Genomic DNA, 23,720 nt, shown 5'->3' on the forward strand with positions numbered 1-23,720 from the left:
AATCTGGAGTAAGTACAAACCAAAAATGAAAAAGACTATGTGGCATGTGTGACTCGTATTTTCGGCACTGTAGATCCACTCTCTATGAGTTCGAGTTCATTGGTTGCCTACTAAATCTAAAGAGACGCCATGACAGCCAGCCAAGGGTTTTACTGTTATATCTCATCACCATGGCAAGTTATTCTCCTCTTGGATCAGGTTGAGGATCGGTTGAATTGCATTGGCTCGCCCCCTATCTTGCCCATACACCTACTCTTGCTCTGCTCTACAGCCTCCCTCAACAACAGCGTAAAAACAATCAGCTTAAAACATTCCTCTGTCTACTCTTCCATCGGCCTTGTGCGCGCGCTCATTATACTATCTGTCAAATGCCTACAAGCCGTTCCCTCATGCGTCAATAAGGTTCTCTTCCGTCTGCTGCTGGCTTCGGGCCTCAGTATCTGCTCGAGCCTTACCCTTGGCCTTGGACTCCTTCGCAGCTCGCTGGTAGAACTCGTTGAGAACCTTGGCGGGAATACGGTTGAGCAACTCCTTAGGGTAGATACGCAGAAGGCTCCATGCAAGGTCCAGAGACTCATAAATAGATCGAGACTCGTACTGTCCCTGGCTGATGAACTGACGCTCGAACTTCTCCAAGAACTCAAGGGACAGCTTGTCCTCAGCAGACAAAGCCTCTTCACCAACGACAGCCTTCATGGCTGCGGCATCACGGCCAATAGCGTACTTGGCGTACAGTTGGTTGGAAACATCACCGTGATCCTTTCGAGTCATGCCTTCACCGATGGCAGACTTCATCAGACGGGACAGCGAAGGCAGAACATTGATGGGTGGGTAGATTCCACGATTGTCCAGAGCTCGGTCAATGAACACCTGACCCTCGGTGATGTAACCTGTCAGATCAGGAATGGGGTGGGTGATATCGTCGTTAGGCATGGTCAGAATGGGAATCTGAGTAATAGAACCATTGCGGCCCTCAACACGACCGGCTCGTTCGTAGATGGTGGACAAATCAGTGTACATGTAACCAGGGTATCCGCGGCGACCTGGGACTTCTTCTCGAGCGGCTGAAACTTCTCGGAGAGCATCACAGTAGGCAGAAAGATCGGTAAGGATGACCAAAACGTGCTTCTCGAGTTGATAGGCGTAGTATTCGGCAGTGGTAAGAGCAAGACGAGGAGTAATGATACGTTCGATGCTAGACAGGAATTAGTACGCGTATCATCGTTATGAATATGGTTCGCAGCTCACGTGGGATCGTTAGCGAGGTTCAGGAAGAGTGTAACACGCTCCAGACTGCCGTTCTCCTCAAAGTCGCGGGTGAAGAAACGGGCAGTTTCCAAGTTGACACCCATAGCACCGAAAACGATCGAGAAATTCTCTTCGTGGCCGTCATGAACGCCCTTGTTAGTGATGCCTTGCTTCTGGACGAGGCCAGCCTGTCGGCAAATCTGGGCAGCGATTTCGTTGTGAGGAAGACCGGAGGCGGAGAAAATGGGAATCTTTTGTCCTCGGGCAATCGAGTTCATGGTGTCAATGGCAGAGATACCTGTGGAGATCATCTCCTCAGGATATTCCTATATCACAAGTCAGATTACATCTGCTGTGCAGCGCTCAAGGGTAGCCTTACACGAGAATAAGGGTTAATAGGAGAACCGTTGATGTCAAGATAGTCTTCAGCCAACACCTTGGGACCCTTATCAATAGCTCGACCGGAACCATCAAAGATACGACCAAGCATGTCTTCAGAGACTCCGATTTTCAAACTCTGGCCTGTAAACTGAACCTTGGTCTGTGGTTGTCTTAGCCTGGAGTTCTACCGATAGAGCTCGCAATGCCACCTACCTTCTTCACATCGATGCCAGAAGTACCCTCAAAGACCTATACAATCGTCAATCGCCTATCATATCGCATCGCATGGATGTGAAAGTACCTGGACGACAGCTCGATCACCTAGCAGTCCATATCAGCATATTCCGCGTCATTGCCTCAGAGACGCCAGCAGTTTCACTAACCTCGAGCTTCCAAGACTTGACCAGAGCGCTCAGTGCCATCGGGAAGAGTGAGTGTCACGATCTCGTTGTATCGCGGGAATTTAACCTGTTTTGTTGTCAGCCCCCAAAATTCCAAGTCGGTTCGATTGAGCAGATGACGACGGCGTACATTATCGAGGATGACGAGGGGACCGTTGACGCCGCCAACAGTGTTGTATCGAATTCTGGGAATGACCGAGTACGATGAGGACTCACGAGGGTCCGCCATGTTGGGCGATGTATCAATAATCGGACGGTTGAAGGAAGGGGCAGAAGAGAATATAGGAGCCGATCGCGAAGCTTGGAGGTAAAGTTGGGAGAAGGTCTCAAGAGGTTGGAGGAGGTTGAGCTTGCTTCATCCAAGTGGGGACTTTCCAGCTGCGCTAGGTAAGGGAGGAAAAAAAGATCAAGACCTTGGTCCTAGGCGATAAAAGTACTCAGGTAAGATCAGCCTGATCTTGGTGACTCTATGCCAAGTTTATTTTGACACCCTATATTGAGGGTCGGTGTTTTCTTGCCTCTTGAGGGGCTGCTGCGCCAGCCCAAAGGCGACGCACGGCCGATAACCTTCACCTCCACATAGGAACGTTTCTACGACATCGGTGACATCACATGACATTCGCAGAGGTAAGGTAAGTTCACCAGTTATCAACAGCATTTTAAGTCTGTCAGCTTAATAGAGCGAAACCAAGAATATGAGTTGTTTCTGAATAACTAGGGAGGTAGATAGTTGCCTGCCTTTTCTTACTATACTCAGCAAGAACAACGCAGCAACAATTTTCCTTTTTAGTTTTGCATAGCTCGAGTCCGAGCTCCAAGAACTGCTTTGCCTACGGTGCTGCCATTTTCCTTACCCAACTCCTTTGTGATCCAATCTCCAATGTCAGACATGGCATCCAGATTAATACCAGTGTCCATGCCCAGAGTTTCCATAAAGTAAACCATGTTTTCCGTTGAAACGTTACCGGTCGCGCCAGGGCTATAAGGACAGCCCCCCAGACCACCAACACTGCTATCAAATGTCCGAATGCCATGCTCTAAGGATACAGCTGTGTTCACTAAAGCTTGGCCGTATGTATCGTGGAAGTGCATGGCAATATCCTCGGTTCGAATTCCAGCTGCAGACATGCATTGGAGGAGAGCTCCCGTTCGAGGTGCTGTACCCATTCCTGTAGTGTCTCCGAGTGAGATCTCATCTGCTCCAGCCTCCAGAAGGTCTGTAGCGATCTCGGCCACTTTGTGAGGATCAACGTCGAACCCTTCGAATGGACATCCTAAGACTACAGAAATGTAGGCGCGTACTCTGAGACCCATAGCCTTGGAATCCCTAATCACCTCCTTGAAACGTTCGAGCGATGTCTTGATATCGCAATTGAGGTTCTTCTGCGTGAAACTCTCGGTAGCAGCAGCAAAGACTGCGACTTCAACAACTGGCTTGGTGGCGGCCTCGGCTCCAGCTGCTGGCTCCAGCTGAGTTGCAAACTTTCCGCTATTCGCACTGAGGATATCGGCGGCAGATTTAAGGCCCTTGCTATTGGGTGCTAGGAAGGAGTATGAGATCGGACCGGGAGAAGAAACCTTTCCGTTGAGAATATGCTGTAATATTTCGCTGGAGTTACTCATCTATGGGGAAAGTGTCAGGTTACTGAGTAGACATTGGATTGGCAAGAACACTACCTGAGGCACCCATTTGGGAGCAACAAAGGATCCAGCTTCAATTGTAGAAACCCCAGTTCGGGCCAATCGTTGGATAAGTTCAATCTTGGTCTCCAACGGGATTGTCTTCTTCTCATTCTGCAGGCCGTCCCGAGGCCCAACCTCGACGAGCCTCACCCGGTTGTCGTATGACTGATTGCTGGCCGTCGCAAGGCCTCTATGCAAGCGAATCTGCTGCGAACGGCGACAAGCTCTGCAGACGCTGGACCGCAAGAAACTCATACTTGAAAATTTCGTGAGAAGTCGATGCACGTTCGATTGAAATGCGTCCAAGTAGAAAGTATTGAAGTGCCGAGCTTGAGGAGAGGTCTAAGTATTGGACACAATCCGCGTACTATCGGCCCCCCCGGAACATGGGCCGAGCTCTCGGGCTTCGGTACAGTCAATCTACAGTACCGATACGATTACAGTTCAAGGGCCGGGGCGGCCTTCTAAATCCGTTGTTCCCCGCATTGTTTATTTCATGACATTCGCGGACTTCATTAGCTGGCGGATAATTTTGTTGTAAGGAGAGGTATCTTGCATTATTACAACTACAATACTCGCAACTACGGTACTGCCTCACACAATGCCAACGGCTCAGACATGGAAGCTGCAGAGAGGCAACGAATCCATGTCCAGATTTTGGTCCCTTTTGACATTAAAATTTGTTTTGGCTTGACCTCTGTGAAAATAAGAAAATACACCTCTTTATCGTTGACAGGTTAAGACTGGGTAGAAGTCGGTATTCCAGTAATCACATCCGTGACCGCTTAGTATTCAGCCTCGAGCTCCTCCTCACCCATGGAGTCGGTAGCGACCTCCTCGTAATCGCGCTCCAGGGCAGCAAGATCCTCACGAGCCTCAGAGAACTCGCCTTCCTCCATACCTTCACCCACGTACCAGTGGACGAAAGCACGCTTGGAGTGCATGAGATCGAACTTGAGAGAAAGTGAAGACCATGCCTCAGCGATAGCGGTAGTATTGGAGAGCATGCAGCTATATTCATGTTAATTATTTCGTTCCGTTCATCAGGGGATAAGGAATCGACTTACACAGCGCGGCTGACCTTCGCGAGGTCGCCGTTAGGCACATTCTCGGGGGCCTGGTAGCAGATACCAAGCTTGAAACCAGTGGGGCACCAATCGACGAACTGAATAGTTCGCTTGGTCTTCAGTGTCGCGACAGCAGCATGGGCGTCGTTTGGAACGACGTCACCACGGTACAGCAAACAAGTAGCCATGTACTTGCCGTGACGGGGGTCACACTTGACCATCTGGTTGTTAGGCTCGAAGCAAGACATTGTCATCTCTTGGACGGAGTTGGCTTCGTGGGCAGCCTTAGCGGCGGAGATGACTGGGGCGTAGGCGACCAGAGGGAAATGGATTCTGGGATAAGGAACCAGGTTGGTCTGGAATTCGTTCAAGTCGACGTTCAGGGATCCATCGAATCGCAAAGAGGCAGTAATAGAAGAAACGACTATATGTTGTTAGCCCACTGGCAACTGCTAGCCCCACGGCCGTAACATACCCTGAGCAATAAGACGGTTGAGGTTCTCGTAGTTAGGGCGCTCGAGGCCGAGGTTTCGGCGGCAAATATCGTAAATGGCCTCATTGTCGACCATGAAAGAGCAATCGGAGTGCTCAAGGGTGGTGTGTGTGGTAAGGATAGAGTTGTATGGCTCGACAACGGATGTAGCAGTCTGGGGCGCGGGATAAACACAGAACTCCAGCTTGCTCTTCTTGCCGTAGTCGACCGACAGGCGCTCCATCAGGAGAGCACCGAAACCAGAGCCAGTACCACCACCGAAAGAGTGGAACACGAGGAAGCCCTGAAGGCCAACACAATTATCGGCAACACGGCGAATCTTGTCGAGGACGCCGTCGATGAGCTCCTTTCCAACAGTGTAGTGACCACGAGCATAGTTGTTTGAGGCATCCTCCTTGCCAGTGATCATCATCTCAGGGTGGAAGAGGTTGCGGTAGGCACCGGTGCGGACCTCGTCGACGACATTGGGCTCCAAATCACAGTAGATGGCGCGGGGGACATACTTGCCCTGACCTAGAAATGGGTGTTAGAACAGTACGACCGTCAAGTCCCAGATTGAGCCATACCAGTCTCGGAAAAGAAAGTGCTGAAACCCTGATCGGGGTCTTGGGACTTTCGCTCCTCTGTGAGGTAACCATCGGGCTAGAGTTGGTCAGTATTTGGCCATGTTGTTTGTTGACAAATTTAGGGGTTATCGTGTGCACCTGGATACCGTGCTCGAGGCAGTAAAGCTAGCAAAGCAATCAGTACGGAACAATATAAACAAATTCTTGACAAAGCTCACCTCCCAGCAGGAGTTGGCGATTTGGCAACCAGCCTGACCAACTAGAATAGCTCAGTTAGCATCGTAACAAAGCAGACAGAGAGATGCGGTGAAAGTCAAACGCCAAAGGGAGGAATAGCTTACCGTTGATGCTAATGACCTCACGCATGTTTGCTGACGATTGTGTTTACAAGTATGAGATGGAGGAAGTCGATGCAATGCAAGAGCAGAGAAGAGGGACCACGAGAAAAGAGGAGGACAAAAAAGGACAGGCCAGACAAGGCTTTTACAACGGGAAGAGAGGAGACAAGGCGAGGGCGAATGTTTGGTTTGGTGATAAGTTAGCAGAGTGGAGTGGGCTGGATGGGAGAAATAGGTGAGGTGGGGGAAATTTGGCAGACAGGGGAGTCTTTGCTACCCTCCACTGGGATTGGATTGGACCTTCTATGGATTTGTTGATTTGATTTGATTTCGAGGCGTGACTGGGTTGAAAAGGGGCAAGCGCGTCCTGCAACGCCCTGTTGGCGTTTTCCGCTGCCGGCGCCTGTTGGCCAGCTGCCAGGGCCCAGGGGTTGCCAAAAGGACCCTCTGGCTACCTACCACTCCGTCGTTTCTGTTATGGTTCTTCGCTTCACCGCTCCATCAAAATTAGCAGCGACAAGGAATTATTATGTCCAGCGCCACGGAATCGTCGTGCAGAGGCTGGGACAGAACCTCACAGACCAGGCAGCCAACGCCAGCACACTCAAGTTGAGATAATGGTGTTTCTCTTGGACGATGATCCAATGGATCCATATTTACCACCCCTCGGGGGGCAAGAAAACAGCGAACCTTGATGTGGGGTACCAAAATAAACTCATCAAAAGTTGCCCTAAGCTTATACTATATTACCTAAGTCTTTTTGTCATTTAGGATCGAGGTTTTGTGTTTTATTTCCTCCCCTAGCCACCGTCGAACGACATCTCATCTCGGGCTGTTGTGGCGTTCATTTCGCCTGGGTGAATCATAATGGACTTCATATCCTTTCCAGGTGTCTGAACTTTGAATACGGAGTTGCCTCTAATTAATACAACTCAACGAAAGAAAATATCATACGTAAGCAATTCACCCACTCTTGTTCCTGTTTTCTTCCCTTTCACAGTCCTAGACAGTATTCTATTTCTTCACTGAAAGATAGTTCCAGAAGTTATCCTGGTTGGGCACCATTGTCATGTGTTTACATCCCTGTCGCCTGGGCGTGCCCGGAACCACAACTACCTTACCTTCTCGTTAGGTACCTTATCGTTCGCCCTGTCCTCAATACCAGCAGCGTAGGTAAGTACCTACTTACCCATAGTAAGTAGTTCCTATTATAAGACATGATTAATAAAGGGCAATTCCATTGCGTTCGTAAGTACCTACCTTAGTACTATATATGTACTAGATATCTAGGTCGGTTGTTGTGGTACATACGCAGGTGTTATTAGAAAAGCTCACAACTGCCGTTCGTTATCACGTCGAGGCTCGAGCTCAGTCGATGATCTTCATTATGGTCTGTGTGATGTGTCAAACCCAAGCTTTGACGACTAGCAATATACACGGCCACAATTCAACATCATTTCTCCTCTTTCTACCAATATGAACTTGCGAGGTGTATCAGAATGACGGATTGTGCCATAGCACCTTACTATGTGAATTGCTATTTCATTCTGAAGAAGGGGAAATCTATAATAATACTAATAGGTACCATCAAGCTGTAACATTCACGTGAGTTCTACCTAACTTAGACATGCGGGGCAGCTGGTCGACATCACACGTGACGCTTGAGGTCAACGCCTTGTGCTTTGTTCCTACCTACCTATACGTTAGTACGTAGCTTAACATGTTAGTCCCAACTTGAAAGGAGGACTTGCAATTGAAGGCCAACAGTCAGAGGGCAAGCACAGATCTCCCCATCACCAATATGCTGTCTCTCGGGAGGACTCACATGATGTACGCCCTGGGCGGCCTGCTGTGTCTTCTTAACATGGCCATCGCCAATGTTGAAAAGACAATATTCACAGCTCCTGCATCACTCCCTATTCCCCAACAGAAGCCTTCGCTGAGCGATCTCAGACTACCGACACTTACACCAGGCGGCCCAAATATTCGAACTCATGTCAGCCGCAGATTTCCCTCTGGGCCAAAGGATTACGCTTCCGGCGTTGCAACGTGGGTGCTTCTTGATAAACTAAACCAAGGCCAGCGGTATGAGTTTCGTGTATGTTGGGCTGCGATTGTAAGTCAACATGAGATGACGTAGAGAAAGCAAGCTAATTCGCCTGCGCCGCCAGCAACCCGCTGTGTTTGGCTTGGCTGTATACGAGCTGGACACCGTGTGGCAGACACCAGAGCTGATTCAATCACTTGCCAAATACTCATCTTCTCGCCAAGACCAGGAAGCTGTGCTGACAAAAGAGTCAACTCAAACTGAAGGCAGGGAGCGCGAGGCTTCCGTTCTTCTGCTCCAGATTAAGTCATCAGCTGACTACTTTACGAATGACGCGGCTCTTATGAAGGAACCTTCACCTGTACACGTAGATCTCATCCTCGACCCCTATCATTATGGTATCGTCCCCCGTTCTCTAGTCCCAGCAGCTGGTTATCTTGTTCTTGTCGGCGCGGTGGCTTGGTTTGTGTCCAGATCTATCGCCTCTAAGTTACAGGAAATTGCAGTCACAACCGAGGGCGCAAACAAGAAACAGAATTGATGAACGGAGGTGTTGGCACCATCGGGCTCTGGACTCTAGATGCTAAAAAGGGGCTTGGTGGAATGCGTTCTACTATGTACGTTAATCATATTGCTCGTAACTTCTCCAACTTCAGGCCACTCTTCCTGTCCCTCTCAAGAGCTTCGATATCTATACTCATTTCAACACACATCTTCATCGAAAAACACTTTCATATCAAGCATCCAAGTGTCGGATGTGACAGGAGAGCTATAAATTTCTTCGGCTTCGAATATTCTTGCGACCCATACCAAAACGAGAAGGTGGTCGGTAACTCAAAAGAGTAGCATAAATACTGCGGTTGTTCCATACAGGTTCACTGTAGTCTCTCAGTAAGCTCCTCCATACTGAGGGTGTGAACCATGAGGCACAGGAGGAGCGCCACTGTTGAATTGCGGCTGGCCACCGTAGGACTGCTGGCTCCCCTGGCCTGCGTTATAGGAGGGGTTGTATCCTCCGGGGGGCGCCCCAGGTGGAGGAGGAGGAAAGTTCTGATTGCCTGAGGTTGGCGGTGCACTATAGCCCTGTGACTGCTGGGCATGTTGATCAGGCGGGCCACCAAAGTGGCCGCCGTGCGCTTGAATATCAGGATAGCCTGTACCAGAAGATGGCTCATGTGGTTGTTGTCCAGGGGGTGGAGGAAAGTATTGCTGTCCCTGTTGTGCATTTTGCCCATGTTGGGGAGGACCTCCTGGCGGAGGAGGGAACGAGTTGTTTGAAGAACCATGATGGCTCCCACCAAAAGAAGAGTTGCCTCCGTACTGCTGGTTCGAGCCAGGCGGCTGCTGATGACTTCCATAAGGGCCATTCTGACCGGGCTGTTGCTGATGCGTGCTGTATTGTTGGCCTGGCTCAGAGTGTTGCTGACTGCCATACTGCAGGTTTCCGCCGGGCTGTTGCTGATGAGAGTTGAAAGGCTGATGAGAGCCTGGCTGCTGTTGCGATCCGTATGTCTGATTCTGACCAGCTTGGTGTTGACCACCATACTGTTGGTTCGAGCCATGCTGTTGATGCTGGTTCGGGGATGGGGAGCCATAGGAATGCGCACCGGCTACGGGGGGCGCTGAAGCCGCCGAAGAAGCTGAGCCTGTAGGATTGTAGGTTGGTGCCTCGCCCGAGTACGTTCCACCGCTACTCTGCTGCTGTTGGGGCTGTTGCCCCGAACTATAGCCAAAGTTGGAATTCTGTCCCTATCGCCTGGTCAGTCTTGCGCGAACGGCGCATGCTGCTGTTGTGAACATACACTGCTGCCGTGTTTACCGCCAAACATAGTTGCGACACCACCCATAAGCTGCCCAGCGAGGCCTCCCTGATGATGGCTTGAGCTCTGGTTGGAATTGCCGTGGTAATTTTGGGGGGCAGGAGGCTTCTCCTGACTAGCCGAGTGCATAAAGCTCGACGCCAGTTGCCCAACGAGCTTTCCTGCGCCTGAGGGCTTGTTTCCCCCACTGCCGCCGCCACTACTACCACCATGGCTGCCGCCGAGGAACTGGTTTGCGAGACCGCCAAGATTGCCCAATGGACTAGAGCTGTGGCCACCGCTGCTGCTGCCACCATGACCAGAGTTCTTTCCGCCAAGCAAAGCGTTCATAGCCATGCTCTGACAGGCTGTTAGCATAATTCAACACTATCGAGAAATGCCAAGACGACATACTCCGAGACCCCGTTCACCAGAAGGACCATCTACACCTCTGGTGCCGTCCGGCATAATTGGTTCCATGGTACCATCTGCATGGCGCACAGTTTGCGATCCATCGGGATGCGTAATGAGTTCCGAACGCTTGGGAGCGCCGTAAGGATGTTCGCCTTGGGGAGCTGGAGTATTTCCCGTTTTGGCTGGTTCAGTAGGAACCTCCCACTGCGAAACACCAGTCGATAGCTGGACATAATAATATTTCTTGCTTGTACCATCCCATTGAGCAATCCAACCCGCGGGCAGCGGGGGAGGAGCAAACGTGGGGCCTTCGGCCTGCGGAGAGGCAGGACCCGTCATGTTCAAAATACGGTCGGTATATAGACAGGTAAAGATATTGTATGAAGCGGTCGAGACGGGGAGATATCGCAAATGGAGGGGTCACAGGTGAGGTAGGCAAATGATGAATAGATTGTCGCGAGGTGAGGGTGAAGGAGTGGTCGAAGACGGAAGTCCGTCACTTAGCGAGAAGGGCCGCAGTCATGAAGAGTGTAAAATACAAGAGGCGGGAACAAGACAAGAGACGAGGTGAGGTTTAGATGGTGTCGCCTCTAAACTACCTATGGAACCCTGTGGAGGTCAATGAGGCAGGCTTGGCTTGACTGGGCTAAGCTGGAGGGGCTCCAGGCTCTCTTTCGCCGCCCAAGATTGATTGATGAGAAGGGACTCCCAGCGAGGGGAAAGCCCACTTTGGGTTCTTACCTTACTTACCTACCTACTCCGTACCTACCTTTGTAATAGGTACCTACCCTTAGGGGGCAAGAAAATACCAAACCTTAACAAAGGGTGTTAAAATAAACTGAGCAAAGAGCTGCTTAAGTTTAGGCTAAATTTTCCTAAATACTTTTATCGCTTAAGGTAAAGGTCCTAGGTTTTCTTTTCTCCTGTAGCCTGCCTAAAGGTAGATCAGTTGCAGAAGGAGTATTAAACTACCTAAAGCCAGCTCACAAATCCCAACAACTTGATTCAGCGTCTTCAACCAGGACTCCAATTTTTATATGAATAGCTAGGTCCGTCACTTCTGCTATTGGGCTCTGGTTAATCAAGTCAGAAATGTACTCCTGAACTTCCAATAGCTTCATCTCACCATCCAAAAGACTCCACTAGGCTTCTGACGAGACCAAGCACAGCCCCGCCAGCAGCCCAGATTATAAAAACCTTCCCTCAATACTGTATATATACTGTCTGATAAGGGCCAGTCTTGGTGCTTGACGAATGTCTGACGGTATAACTAACCAACCACAGCCTTTCACACAAGTTCATCCCACACTGTGGCTGTTGCTATTTTTGGCAACATGCTGGATAGTATGCTTCACCTAACACCTACGTAGGCGCCACAACCCCTCCTCTCGCAACAACACGACACACCAGAAGCGGTCTTTAATCTCCAAATAATCATTCATGTTTACGTGTCGTAGGCGGCCTCTTTCCATCCGACGACGTCCATACAAACCCCAACACGCATGGGCTGTCCCAGGCTCGGCTAGGGTAGTAAAGCATTACTGTTTTATCATCATTGCTCTCCGCACTTACATATCTAGTAGTATTATCTGGAATTACCTTCTCACAAGTCTGAGTAGGACTACTCCAAGTACCTAACAAAGAATGCGTTAAGCTGTGTGATTTAATGGTTGCCTTACCAAGTCTTCCATGCGATGAGCCATGTTTCACAATTAACAGTCACAGTCGTCGAAATAATTGTAATGAAAGATCCATGAGTCTGATTCCTATTCCTATTGTACATGAAGATAAAAACTCCCAAACCCTTCCATCTACTGTTCGAGAACGTCAGGCAAGGCATATGCTGCTCTAGTATACTCCCCTTCCTCTTGATATTCCGAATTGCAGCTCAGCTCTACTTCGAGATAGCCTTAGACCTTGCGACCTCGAATGGCGAGTCGGCGACCGAAACCAAAGGCCATAGCCGAGCTCTTATTGCCAGAGCAGGTTGTACCAGCGGCCATAGATTGAACAACAGACCAGCGACCGGAAGCGCAACGTTGATACTTGGTTCCACCAATGCAGTTCCAGGCGCCCTCATCACTGCATGCAGCACCGGCAGTCTCTTCAGAACCGGAGCCAGAGCCAGGAGCTGTGGGGGTGGTAGGGGCAGGCTCGGGGCTACCGACACTGGTAGGAACAGGCTGACCGCCGGTTCCAGCAGTAGGTTTGGTCATGGTCAAGAGAGTGCTGGTTGCGGCGGGAGCTGAAGGAGCAGGGGCACCAGTAGCCTCAGCAGGCTGAGAGACAGTGACAAAAACACCACCAGGACTATGGATTTGTGAGTCAGGGGCATTAACAATAGAAGAGGGAGAGGGTACATACGCTGAAGGGGCGCTGGCAGCTGGGGCTGATGGCTGAGCGGCAGGGGATGAAGGTTGAGCAGCGGGTTGAGTCTGAGAAGGGACAGCACTTGGAGCAGCACCATTGTTGCCGTTAGCGGGAGTGCTAGGGGCAGCACCGCTGTTACCATCACCGGAGCCGGAACCACTGCCGGATCCTGCCTTACCACAAGTACCCTTGGGGCCAGCAGTCTTCTGGGAGTCGTTGGTCACATCAGGTCCAGGGTCGGGGAATTCGAGATCAGACGACTCCTCGGTAGTGCAGCCGTTGCCGACGTTAGCAACGAACATCTCAGGACGGTTGCTCATGGCGTCTGCTCGCTTGCCAGAGCCACCACCAATAGTGACGGCAGCGCAATTCATGTACATCTCACGGTTACCTATCTGGTTAAACCACGACCAGGCAAAGATAGCCTCGCCGGATGGAGCGTCGCTGGGGACCTTGAAGTCGAAGGTGGTGGTACCAGCACCAGGGCAGTTGCCGATGTATGAGTGGATGACCTTCCAAGACTTCCCTTTGTCGTAGGAAAGGGAAGCCTGGCAACTGCCACCACCATGGTTAGCACCGCCGGTGATGCTCATGTTGTAGGAACCGCCGGCTGACCAGTCTGCGACCGAGGCACCCTCCTTAGTACCAAAGAGGGAGTGGTAGCCCTTGCAAGGAAAGTTGGCGCCACTTGCATCGAGAGGGGCGGTCATACTGTAGTCGACATCGCTGCCAGCGTTGGGGTTGGATTTTGACTTGAAGGGGGGAGGGTAAATCATCTCCATATGTGCCTGGGCCAGACCAGCCAGACCGAGGCACGTAGCGACAGATGAGAAATGCATTTTGTCGCGGTTTAAAAAAGTGTGGTTTGAAATGAAAGTAGTGTGTGAGGGTATCTCGAAAAGAAGTTGATGTTGACACGACTGTGTTATTGTCGAGTGTTGCTCAGAGGTTGCTTGGAGTAAATCCTTGTGGTGAGTCTCACAGGATGAAAGATTTATGAAAGGATTGAAGCGTTTTTATATCGAAGCCTGGCTTATCCCTTGAGATCTTTCCGGCTCGTTGTTCAAGTGGACTGATAATGAATGGTGAACCACGGGTGCGGGTTCTGTTGCAGTCGTGATTGTTCGGTGGTTGAACAGTGAATCGAAAAGTATTGTGGGTAATGGAACAACAGCGTTGGCTAAGTAAGGAAAGTGAGGAGGGACAACAATATCCCAACTGAATAATATTTGTGACTGTATGGAAAAGAGAGTAAACAACAGTGACTGTAGGTACACTAGAAGTGACGAGCAGTGGCGGGCACAGATGGGTTAAGCGATCTTGTTTTTTCTCGAACAGGTCGACGGCGTCGGGCGGGAGGTTCCAAGTGATACAAGGGTTGAGTTCTTGTACGTTGTTCAGTCGGTGAGTTGGTGAACGCTGTCGTTCAGAAAAAAGATTCCAGTGTCCTTTACAAGCAGGATAGACTGGGGTGGAAGAAGTGAAGATGAAGTTTCTTGATTGTGAGGGAATGTATCCAGCCCGTCAAGGGAGTGTCAAGAAGAAGAAGAAAGAAGAAGACGAAGAAGAAAGAAGCCAAAAAAGGGACCGTCTAGAGGTAGAATCCTGAGTGTTCCTGTAGATGAACAGAAAGCAAGCGGATTTTGGAGGTTGGGGAGGCCTTCTTATGTAGTACTCGGTACGATCATAACCACTTTCTTTTACCCACCAGGTCTAGCAGGTCAGAATGTTTCAGTCGTTTCGTTTCGGCTGCCTCTAAAGCCAAGACACAGCACAGCGCAGCACAGAGTCAATAAGCGGACGGACCCCTGACAGTAGTTGACTAACTAATCCATACCAATGGTCTCCCGATTCCTTGTCCTGAATCGCAGCGCGGCAAAGGTCCAGCGAATTAGTCGCTCTCGTTGTTCATCTTTACCCCCCTTGCAGACTCGCAGAGCCAGGGCCTCCAACTCCGCAGAGCATGAACACACCCAACTACACAGCCCGGAAGTAAGTGCCATCAAGAGGCGGGAGGGTCCCTTAGGATCGACGTTATTCCCTTGACTCACCAGGAACAATTTTCGGGGAGCGAAGCGACTGGCGGTGGAAGCGTCTCGACTGTGGGCGTCTATGTCGCATGTGTCTGGAGACCCCCTTGAGAGCCAGCGCCTAATGGCAAGCAAAGGATTCTCCTACCTACTAGGATACCTACCCACGTATGTATTCACTAGGTAGTCACGTCATGGTACTTCTTATACCCAATACCCATAAATCATTCCTATTCTCTTCTATCGCTATCGTTTGTTACATGGATCTCATGCCATTGTTCTCTGTGTACCTACCTCCGTAGGAGAAAGCGTTGATGTTGAAAAGAAAAGTGGCACCCCTGGACAGAGGCGCCGGGCCAAGGATTTCAAACCGATCTCTTCCCCACATTCCCTGGCTCTTGCAGCACAGACTCTTCGATTATCATGCTAGATAGGTACAGAGTACTTGAAAATCTCCAACTAAGCCTCTTAGGCGTTTAGACAGGCATCTACTGGACAAGGGACAAGCGGCACCTGATACACGAGTTGTTAGTCTAGCTCTTTTCTTCTTTCGCTGTTATCAAACGTTCTTACTTTCTCTATGAATTCATCATGTGCTCTAATTAAACGTCTGCTTTTCATCTCGTAGCACAGCCCTCGTATTCAACAATGGCACTCTTGCATGTGCTGCTTGCTTCGTAGATCTCTTGTGCCGTGTTTGCCTGCCATGCGCCGGGCTACATGATGTGAGACCTGACACGGCCCGTTTGTTGCTCGCCTTCGCTGCCACCCAATATTGGCCTTTCTATACTCGCGTTCCCTGTTGTTTCGATCCTTCTTTATGCCCATCTTCACCGAAATACCCGTCTCGCCTACACATAGAACGAATGTCATCCTTTCAGCATGTCTATGTACACTAGAGACATACTCTGTCACGGGTGCAAGTCGTCAAATCGCAAGGATTGGTTCGCCTTTCACTTTGGTTAAAGGCCCGAGTTCCGCACCTCTTGTTTCGTCAAAGGGCAAACAAGGATCAAAGGATGAAGCAAGCCTACATATGTGACGGTGTAGGGTTGCCCCAGCCAATCATATACTAAACCCTGCCCTGTCGCTTTGAAAGCCACCCGCGGCCTAGAAATGCATTGATTGGGCTGGTACCTGAGTGAAACGCGCTATCTGCAATGGCTTCAGGGGAGCCAGATCGGACAACGATGATACTTTTACCTGAGATGAAATTCGCCTTTCTTCTAACTGAAGCAAAAACCAAATAACGTCATGCATCTGAAATTTGCGATTGCCAATCATTTGCCACAAGTGACTTGCCTATTAGGGATGCTCATGTAAATTCATCAGTAAATACACGTAATAGAGAAATTTAGACCTGTCAAAGGTCATAAACCCGAAACTTGCGTTATCGCGATTCGAGCAGGTCAGATCAAATCTGTCATGACTTCACGTGAAATTCTGTAATAGCAATGGCCCCTTTCATCTCCATTTCTACCTAGGTAATCGGTCCCAAGGGTCTAAAGCCACATATATTTGGGTACCTAGAGCACATGAGACATTATTTGAAGTGCCAACTATGCATGGCATAAACGATTTAAGACACTGGGTGACAAGTGATTTCAATGTACACAACGATCTATTCAATGCGAGGTGACAGGGAGTATTGAGAGAACGAGAGCGGCGCAGCCGTCCTCGAATTGTGATTCAATATCATAATATTCCGTTGGGTTACCTGCCCGAGGTAAATGAAGTCCAACCGTCAAGTAATTCAGTAATCTTCATCTACCCTGTGTATGTTACCAGCGAATATTGTTGACACTAGATGCTCTTCTTGCCAATCCAACACTATCAATCATCTAAGCTAGGCAGGTAGGTAGTCTCAAGTGCATCAACACATCACATCACATCGTCACATGAATATGCGCTGTGCTCATGAATTGCGGGGGTTTGACTCGGAAACTCGGTATTGGCATGATAACTCCTAGCGATTCGTCTTTTCTTGTTAGCCAGTTGAGCTGATTTTATTCTTGGTAAGGCGTTGCTAATGATCGTCTACTGGGAGGCCCACATTTCCATGCCTTCAACGGCTGAATGGACAGTTGAATAAAATCCCTGGACGCCTTAACCGTGCTTGAGACAGGGGAGGATGGAAATGCAACGTTGCGGCCACTGGTCACTGGCCATAGCGTTTGGAATAATAAAGATGATTTCTAAATATAAGGCGGAAATAAAGAGAAGGAAGCTCAAGAAAGCCTGACAGTTACACTAGTGACTAAGCCATTTGTTTGATAAGCCACTTCCACATCTCGGCGAAATAGATCTGGGCCACCATCAAGCTACCTTCTGTTAGTAATTACTTCATTCTGTCACAGGTATTGCTGTAGCTTAACAGCTCAAAATGACCGGGACGTAAGTTTAGTATTCAAGGCCTTTACTCTTAAGCACATACAATGTCAACTGCAAGATGGGACGTTAAAATCACCGGTTGTCATCTGTGTTAGATGGGTATACTTCTCTCACTCACGTAATATTTGGGCTGTCTTGACGTGCTCTTCCTCTCGTTGATCTTGGTAATTACTTATCATACATCAGCGTTGTCCAGAAATTTTCAACCATGAGCTTGGTCCCCTGTTTTAACATGCCCCTCTTGTGTTTGAAAAGTCGCCAGGGTGACGAATGGCATGAGTTCCCACTAGCCCAGCCGCGCGTGTATGCATGTGAGAACTGTAAATAGCCGAGGTATTGGAAGTACCTACCTCCTGTACTTACCTCACTCACCCTCCACTGAGGTGCCCCATCGCACCTACAACCTTGCCTTAATTAATAAAGCAGGTACCTGCTTGCACTTTTCGTTTCTTAGGTAGGTTGGCAATACCTAGGTACTTAGGTAACTTGGTGCAACACCTCAGATTAAGTAGGTACCCCTATACCTTTTAAGATATCGACCTCCCTTCGCTGTCACGAGATAGCATATCCTACCTCCTCTTGGCCACTGACAAGCTACGATACTGGAGCCTCATGATTGCCAATGCCAACGCACCAATGTACATAGTCATAGCTCATGCACTGCCATCGCATATATTATTCAATAGCAATGGTCCTTAAGATTCAATGTAATCAAGACGTCGTTTAACAGCTAGCATACAAAGTAACCCTCTACAATTGCAGTTGGTCATGTCCAGCTTGGTGGGTAGATATACAGTCACTATCGCACACATCTTCAAAGCTGCTTGTACAGGCGAAACTAACATGGACATAGTCCCTTGTCTCTTTTAACATATGACTACTTGTGCTACGTTGTAAATGGTAAAACAATGGTTGATGGGCGAGTGCCTTTGCGTCGCGTCGCTTGATCTTGTCAACTCGACTGCTCAACCCCTTTCCTCACAACCAGACGACTCTGATTCTTTAACTGCTCTACTTGTCGCTACCTTTAGCAAATACTGTCAAAGATTTTAAGGCTAAACTATTTAGAAACCACTGGGACATTCTCAATGGTGGCATTGCACTTAGCTCTGGGGTTTGCCACTGGATGTGCACCAAGTCATTCCCCTACCAAACGTCCGCTATTACCTAGGCAATAGAAATCCACACCTAGGCCTCACCTACTACCGCTCAGATCACCTCGGGTTTCGAAAGTTGCTAGTCTAGATGCTTGCTGTTGCTGTCCCCGCACCCAAGTTTACTAGGCTACCGGCCTAGCCTGTCCGACCACGCTTTCTCGATGCTTGTCCGCTCGAGGAAGCACGGGGAACAGAGGCGGATATTCCGACGCCCCATTTGTCCATTGTTGCCAAAGTACAACCAAACATCATTGCCATCTAGTCAATGTGATAGTAGATGGATGATATCAATGTAGTTTCATCCCTTCCATAGTTGACACCATCCATCGAGTTGCACCGTCCGTCAACCGAATGACGTACTTGCTAGCCCAGATACTTGGGCCATCCGAGGCTTAGGCCCCCTCTCATCTAAGCTCTGTCGTTCCTATATTGAAGCTCGTATGCAATGGCACACACACTGTTATCTTGACGGAGCTCAAACTCCGAGAAGAGTGCGTTGAGGTCAATCTCGGTAAGGCTGCCGCCCAGAAAGGCCGTGCTAAGTGCTGCACTTTATTTTATGTGAAGGCGAAGAGGAAACCCAATGCTGAGTCTGAGACTTTATTTGGCTTCTTCTGAAGCCTCCGAAGGTCGAGGATGGCTGGTGGCAGGCACAGCGTGGTTAGCTTGGGGGGTCTGGTGCGTTCCTTGACCGCCATATCCTTTGCTATAGGCATTGCCGCCTCGGTGCTGCCCGCCATACTGGTGGCCCTGCTGTGGGCTTGTGCCAAAGTGTTGAGGCACAGGGCTACTATAACCGCCCCTCACTATACTGGCGTTAGCCGCTTGTTAATGCTCTGCATGGCGATGGGCGTCAGTATGACTTACTTGGACCACCTTGCTGGCCTGGGTTAAAAACAGGCTGGTTGTACTGCACATTTGGGCTCATTCCATACATGGGCTGGCCTTGTTGTGACCCCTGGTGCGCCATCATCGGCGCCGCGGGACGACCAGGGCTGGGATAGCCATTGACACCAGGGACTGGCTGAGGTCCAGAAGGAGGCATGAATTGCGGGTGTCCTCCAGGATACATCATCTGCGGGCCAGGAACCATTCCTTGAGGTCCAGGGATAAATTGTTGCGGCATCATCAATGGACCACCCATCTGACCTTGCTGAGGACTCATGTATTGATGATTATTAGAGAAATTGCGGAACTGATTCATCTGAGGCGTGCCGGGTCCCATGAAGACTGCCTGGTTGTATGGTACTTGCGGCGAATTGTAGGCTACAGGCACGTTGCCGAGGCGGGGTGAAGCAAAAGACTGAGCTGAGTTTGAGTGCATCATGCGGTGGTCGTCGTTTCCATATGGTGGATGGGGAACATGACCATGCTGAGGCGTGTGCATCTGCATAGGGGGCATATGAGGCGAGCCCCGAGGAGCCATGTTCGCGCCTTGCTGGAGGTGGAATGGTAGTTGATGTTGGTGTGGAATTTGAGGGACAACATGTTGAGGGTTCGGGGTAGCCAACGCAGGGCCGCCAAATGGCTGGCGTTCGAAGTATTCTTTATAAGTCAAATGCATCGTTGACTCAGGCTTCTCATTATCTTGGAGCTGCCGCCAGGTAGGTAGTGTATCGAAGGATGGGCGCAGGCCGGCGTTTTCGTCCCAGTTTCTCCCTTGAGGAGGTGTCAAGGTCTGGATATGAGACAGTATATAACATTTCTTGACATCAATGGCCTTTGTCTTACGACGGATGAGCTGACCATCGGAAACGCCACTGCTTGCTGGGGCGTCAACATTGTTAGCAGCAGATCGAGGACTCGAGGTTGCACTGGCGTGGCTATTGGGATTGAAAGCAGCCGCGAACGGGCTGGGCCTAAATTCGTGGCTATTCGGGTTCAGCTTTGCGCCCATATGGCTGGGGTTGCCGCTGAGGCGTCGGTTATAGCCAGCTTCGACACCGCTAGCTGGCCCTGTTGGAGGAGCACGGGTTTCCTGACTGGGCGTATGTCCCTGATGGGCTGCAGGAGGCTGAGAGTATTTTTGTTGTTCAACATTGCGTAATCGTTGGGCCAGAGTGCCAGTTTGTTGTTGTGGAGGCACATGGGGACGGTTGTTTCGATATTGCTGCCCATGATAGGGCTGCTGAGCATACTGTTGGCGAGCACCAGGATGGCGAGGTTGTCCCCCGGCTACAGGTGTAGGCTGAGCACCGACAGGACCACGGGCTGCTCGGGTATCACTGGGAGGAGCAGATGCACCAGCCGCGGCACCTTGACCAGACACTTTAGCCTGTGAGTCTTTTGATGGAACAGCCTTCTCCTTAGTCACGGCAGTAGCCTTGGCCTTGGCCACCTCCTCGGCATTTTTGATAGCCTTAGCTTGGATTTCTTGTTGCTTGAGGGGGTCCTTGGCTATGATGGAGACTAGATCTGTAGGGACTGGGGTTGAGAGTTTGAAAGAGTTGGCAAACTTCTTCAACTCTGTCAACTTGACCTCCTTGTCCTGCTTGGCTTTGTTGCTTCTAGCCTTCTCGGCGTTCTGTCGTTGCTGGCTAGCAAATGTTTTGAATTCCTTCAACACATCGTGTTCAACTGTGGAGGTAGCACTGGGAGTAGGAGCAGCCTGACTTCCAGGAGCCGGGGCAGCTTTGGCGGTGTCGCTTGGCTTAGTCTCAGCTCCCTTTCCAGTAGCAGGCTTTGATTCATTGATCGAGGGCTCTGTGACCTTGACTTCTGTCGGAGCCTTCGGCGCATCGGTTTTCGGAATTGATCCGTTCTTGATAGCGTCGGAGGACTGAACCTTGGACTCCTCAGAGGCTGACAGAGCCTGTTTCTTGGGCGGTGCTTTGATCTGGGAAGAAATGATTGCAGGGTCAATAGGGGCGCCTTTGACACTAGATTGAGCCGCGGGTGCCCGCTTGGCTGGTGGAGTGTACTTGTTCTCACGCCCAGCAGACAGAGGCGGGAAGTCTTGACGCCGAACACCGCTGTATCTGTAGGAGAATTATGGTTAGCCATACGAAGAAATGGCTGGGAAATGGATAGGTACTTGTCCTCTTCATCACCTCCATCATCTCCGCCGACGTAGTCCATGATACGTTCCTCAGCCACGTGAGCAGTAGTGGGCGCGCTGCGTTCAATTTCGCGCGCCTTCCTATCTGCTGCAGCTATCCTCTCTCTGTATTCTGGGTGGTTTTTGTCAATAGCAGTAGTATAGAAGTTCTCATCGTAATTGGTTTTCAGTCCAAAGAGCCTCTCGTTCTCGGCGAACTGGTCCCAATTACCGCTACCGCTAGACTTCTCAAGGCTACCATTGAAAGAATCGTTCGAATCGGGGACCCAAGGTTGAAGAACCCGCTCGTTACCGAATCGATTTTTGGAGATGGCAGTATCGGTTCGGAATGCAGCCCGGCCTCCTATATCACACAGAATTAGATAGCTCTTGCTCGAAAAGACTGAAAAACAAACCATTCTGTTTGCCCCCAGACCCCCCACCAGCTATTCCATCCTTCTTCGGAACGGGCATATTCAAGAACGCTCCAGTCGTTATGTAAATTCTTAAAAAAGAGCCAAGTTTAACAAAGCTCGGCCACCATTCAGGTATCCAGAAAGAAACTCAAGTGACGATGTGGGGTGATTGTGGATATTTCGTTTGGGGTCGCAGAAGGACGGGAAGCGAATTCGTGACTCTGAATAGACGCCGATGTTAGCCTCCCAAGCGCTGTAAAGTCTCTCTGTTCAGAAGCAAATGGGAGAGAGAAAAGATATAAGCAGTATATCATCAGAGGCCTAGTTCTGTTACTATGACATGACGACAGTGGACTACACGAAGATCGTGGGGTTTGGGGATGATCGATAAGGGGAAATACCAAATCGACTTGGTAGAGGGGGAAAGATGGGTATAATGCAACGACTTACTTTGCGATAGCTTGAGGAGATCAATGCAATAGTCGGGCGATACGATGACTACCTTATGGAGCTGGGCTGGGTCTGCTGGGCCAAGGCCAAAGCTATGGTAAACTTGCGAAAGGCTCACTTCTGACTCAATGCTGCGAAGGTTAGTAACTGTATGCATACATTCATATGTAGAGCTGTTTCTGATCCACTAGATAGATTTCCGGCGAGCGCTGTGTGCTTGGGAGTATAAAAGATAAAGGGAGAGAGGAGAAATAGTAGGGAGGCCAAACCGAGCAGTTGTGTGAGGAGAAGCGAAAAGGCGGCTCCAACGAAAACACTGTCAGGAAAACGGGCGAAGAAAGCGAAAGACGATGGGGTTCGAGTGGTTTTACCTCGCGGGGTCTATAGAGAAAGGGAAAAAATCCAGATGCAATGATCTAGAGCGTCGTCCAGCTCGCGTATCGTTAAAATTGCCTTGCAATGGGCATTAGAGCATGGAGCGGATGCGCAAAAGGAGAGTTTGAGTCGTGGTTGGAAGGGAGAGTCGAGACGATGAGCGACGAGGTCTTGGTGGTAGTTGAATTGGTGGTTGAGGCTTGGGCACTGAACCTTTACTCCGAGAGGTACCTACGTCTAGGTAGGTAGGTACTTAGGTAGGTACCTAGGGGATGGCACAGTACAGGACAGAACAACACAGTAGGTGGAGGCCACGGCAGTATGCTTAACGGCGGGATGGTCGAAGGGTCTCCTCTGTTGCTATTCTGCTGGACGAGAACCCTCTCTTTTAGTTTGTTCTGGGACACAGCCGCGGAAAGGCTTTTCCCTCCCGGTACCGGGTCCCCTGTTTAACCTCTAATTGTCGTGGGCGTCGTGCTTGGCCAGTGTCGTGTGTCTAAATGCCTGTACAGTTGAAAATACTGTGGATCGCTCTCGAATGGTGTGTCTTGTGAGTGGTTTCCCTAAACCCAACCTTTCCATGACATCCATCCTCTTGATAAGTTACCTAGGTTATGCGGGTATGTTTTAAAGCATGATCCATCATGTCGTATAGCAATCGTCAACTTGAACAATCGAGAACAAATCAAAATATGCACAATCGCCCGGAGTTGCAATGAAATAATGCGCAGTCTAGATCTTACCCCAGTTCCATTTTCTTTATGCTATCCAGCAGGTAATTAGTCCAGTTGTGATTGTGCTTCTCCTACGTAGCGTCGTAGTACAGACATATACGCAAGGTAGTAGGTAAGTATGAATGAAAGCTTACGGAGTACACGCTTGTTGTTATAAAAGTGGGCGTTGCTGGGGATGCAGTAGGGATACATCAGTGCGCATAACCCGCATGGGTCTTGAATCTTCAGCGCTTACTGTGATATTCGGCTTCCATTAAGGTATCATCAGAACACATGCAAAGCTCCAATGCATACTATGTAGCCAAACACAAGACAAGAGGGGC

At 49.8% G+C, this 23,720-nt stretch overlaps 7 protein-coding genes across 7 annotated transcripts; 1 reads left to right on the plus strand and 6 right to left on the minus strand.

The window, feature by feature from the left end:
- Positions 1 to 387: 387 nt before the first annotated feature.
- On the minus strand, positions 388 to 2,259 carry VMA2 (Vacuolar ATP synthase subunit B; the record flags this gene model as incomplete). The annotated part of the gene is made up of 7 exons (XM_044819150.1): positions 388 to 1,195; positions 1,249 to 1,574; positions 1,628 to 1,789; positions 1,843 to 1,878; positions 1,931 to 1,950; positions 2,013 to 2,097; positions 2,161 to 2,259. The coding sequence occupies 7 exons, from the start codon at positions 2,257 to 2,259 to the stop codon at positions 388 to 390; spliced, it is 1,536 nt and encodes a 511-aa protein (XP_044686852.1).
- A 557-nt stretch (positions 2,260 to 2,816) lies between these two features.
- On the minus strand, positions 2,817 to 3,968 carry J7337_001410 (uncharacterized protein; the record flags this gene model as incomplete). Its single annotated transcript, XM_044819151.1, has 2 exons — positions 2,817 to 3,653; positions 3,708 to 3,968. 2 exons carry the CDS (start codon positions 3,966 to 3,968, stop codon positions 2,817 to 2,819), a joined length of 1,098 nt encoding a protein of 365 aa, XP_044686853.1.
- A 530-nt stretch (positions 3,969 to 4,498) lies between these two features.
- On the minus strand, positions 4,499 to 6,205 carry TUB1_2 (alpha-tubulin; the record flags this gene model as incomplete). The annotated part of the gene is made up of 7 exons (XM_044819152.1): positions 4,499 to 4,724; positions 4,781 to 5,204; positions 5,256 to 5,786; positions 5,840 to 5,915; positions 5,978 to 6,004; positions 6,058 to 6,098; positions 6,181 to 6,205. The coding sequence occupies 7 exons, from the start codon at positions 6,203 to 6,205 to the stop codon at positions 4,499 to 4,501; spliced, it is 1,350 nt and encodes a 449-aa protein (XP_044686854.1).
- A 1,773-nt stretch (positions 6,206 to 7,978) lies between these two features.
- Positions 7,979 to 8,765, plus strand: J7337_001412 (uncharacterized protein; the record flags this gene model as incomplete). The annotated part of the gene is made up of 2 exons (XM_044819153.1): positions 7,979 to 8,262; positions 8,318 to 8,765. 2 exons carry the CDS (start codon positions 7,979 to 7,981, stop codon positions 8,763 to 8,765), a joined length of 732 nt encoding a protein of 243 aa, XP_044686855.1.
- A 347-nt stretch (positions 8,766 to 9,112) lies between these two features.
- On the minus strand, positions 9,113 to 10,776 carry J7337_001413 (uncharacterized protein; the record flags this gene model as incomplete). Its single annotated transcript, XM_044819154.1, has 3 exons — positions 9,113 to 9,973; positions 10,027 to 10,383; positions 10,438 to 10,776. 3 exons carry the CDS (start codon positions 10,774 to 10,776, stop codon positions 9,113 to 9,115), a joined length of 1,557 nt encoding a protein of 518 aa, XP_044686856.1.
- A 1,571-nt stretch (positions 10,777 to 12,347) lies between these two features.
- Positions 12,348 to 13,646, minus strand: J7337_001414 (uncharacterized protein; the record flags this gene model as incomplete). The annotated part of the gene is made up of 2 exons (XM_044819155.1): positions 12,348 to 12,747; positions 12,802 to 13,646. The coding sequence occupies 2 exons, from the start codon at positions 13,644 to 13,646 to the stop codon at positions 12,348 to 12,350; spliced, it is 1,245 nt and encodes a 414-aa protein (XP_044686857.1).
- A 5,339-nt stretch (positions 13,647 to 18,985) lies between these two features.
- J7337_001415 (uncharacterized protein) lies at positions 18,986 to 21,896 on the minus strand (the record flags this gene model as incomplete). The annotated part of the gene is made up of 4 exons (XM_044819156.1): positions 18,986 to 19,191; positions 19,253 to 21,363; positions 21,420 to 21,786; positions 21,839 to 21,896. 4 exons carry the CDS (start codon positions 21,894 to 21,896, stop codon positions 18,986 to 18,988), a joined length of 2,742 nt encoding a protein of 913 aa, XP_044686858.1.
- Between the last annotated feature and the right edge of the window lie 1,824 nt (positions 21,897 to 23,720).

This window comes from Fusarium musae, chromosome 1, assembly GCF_019915245.1.
Source record: "Fusarium musae strain F31 chromosome 1, whole genome shotgun sequence".
Lineage (NCBI taxonomy): Eukaryota > Fungi > Ascomycota > Sordariomycetes > Hypocreales > Nectriaceae > Fusarium > Fusarium musae.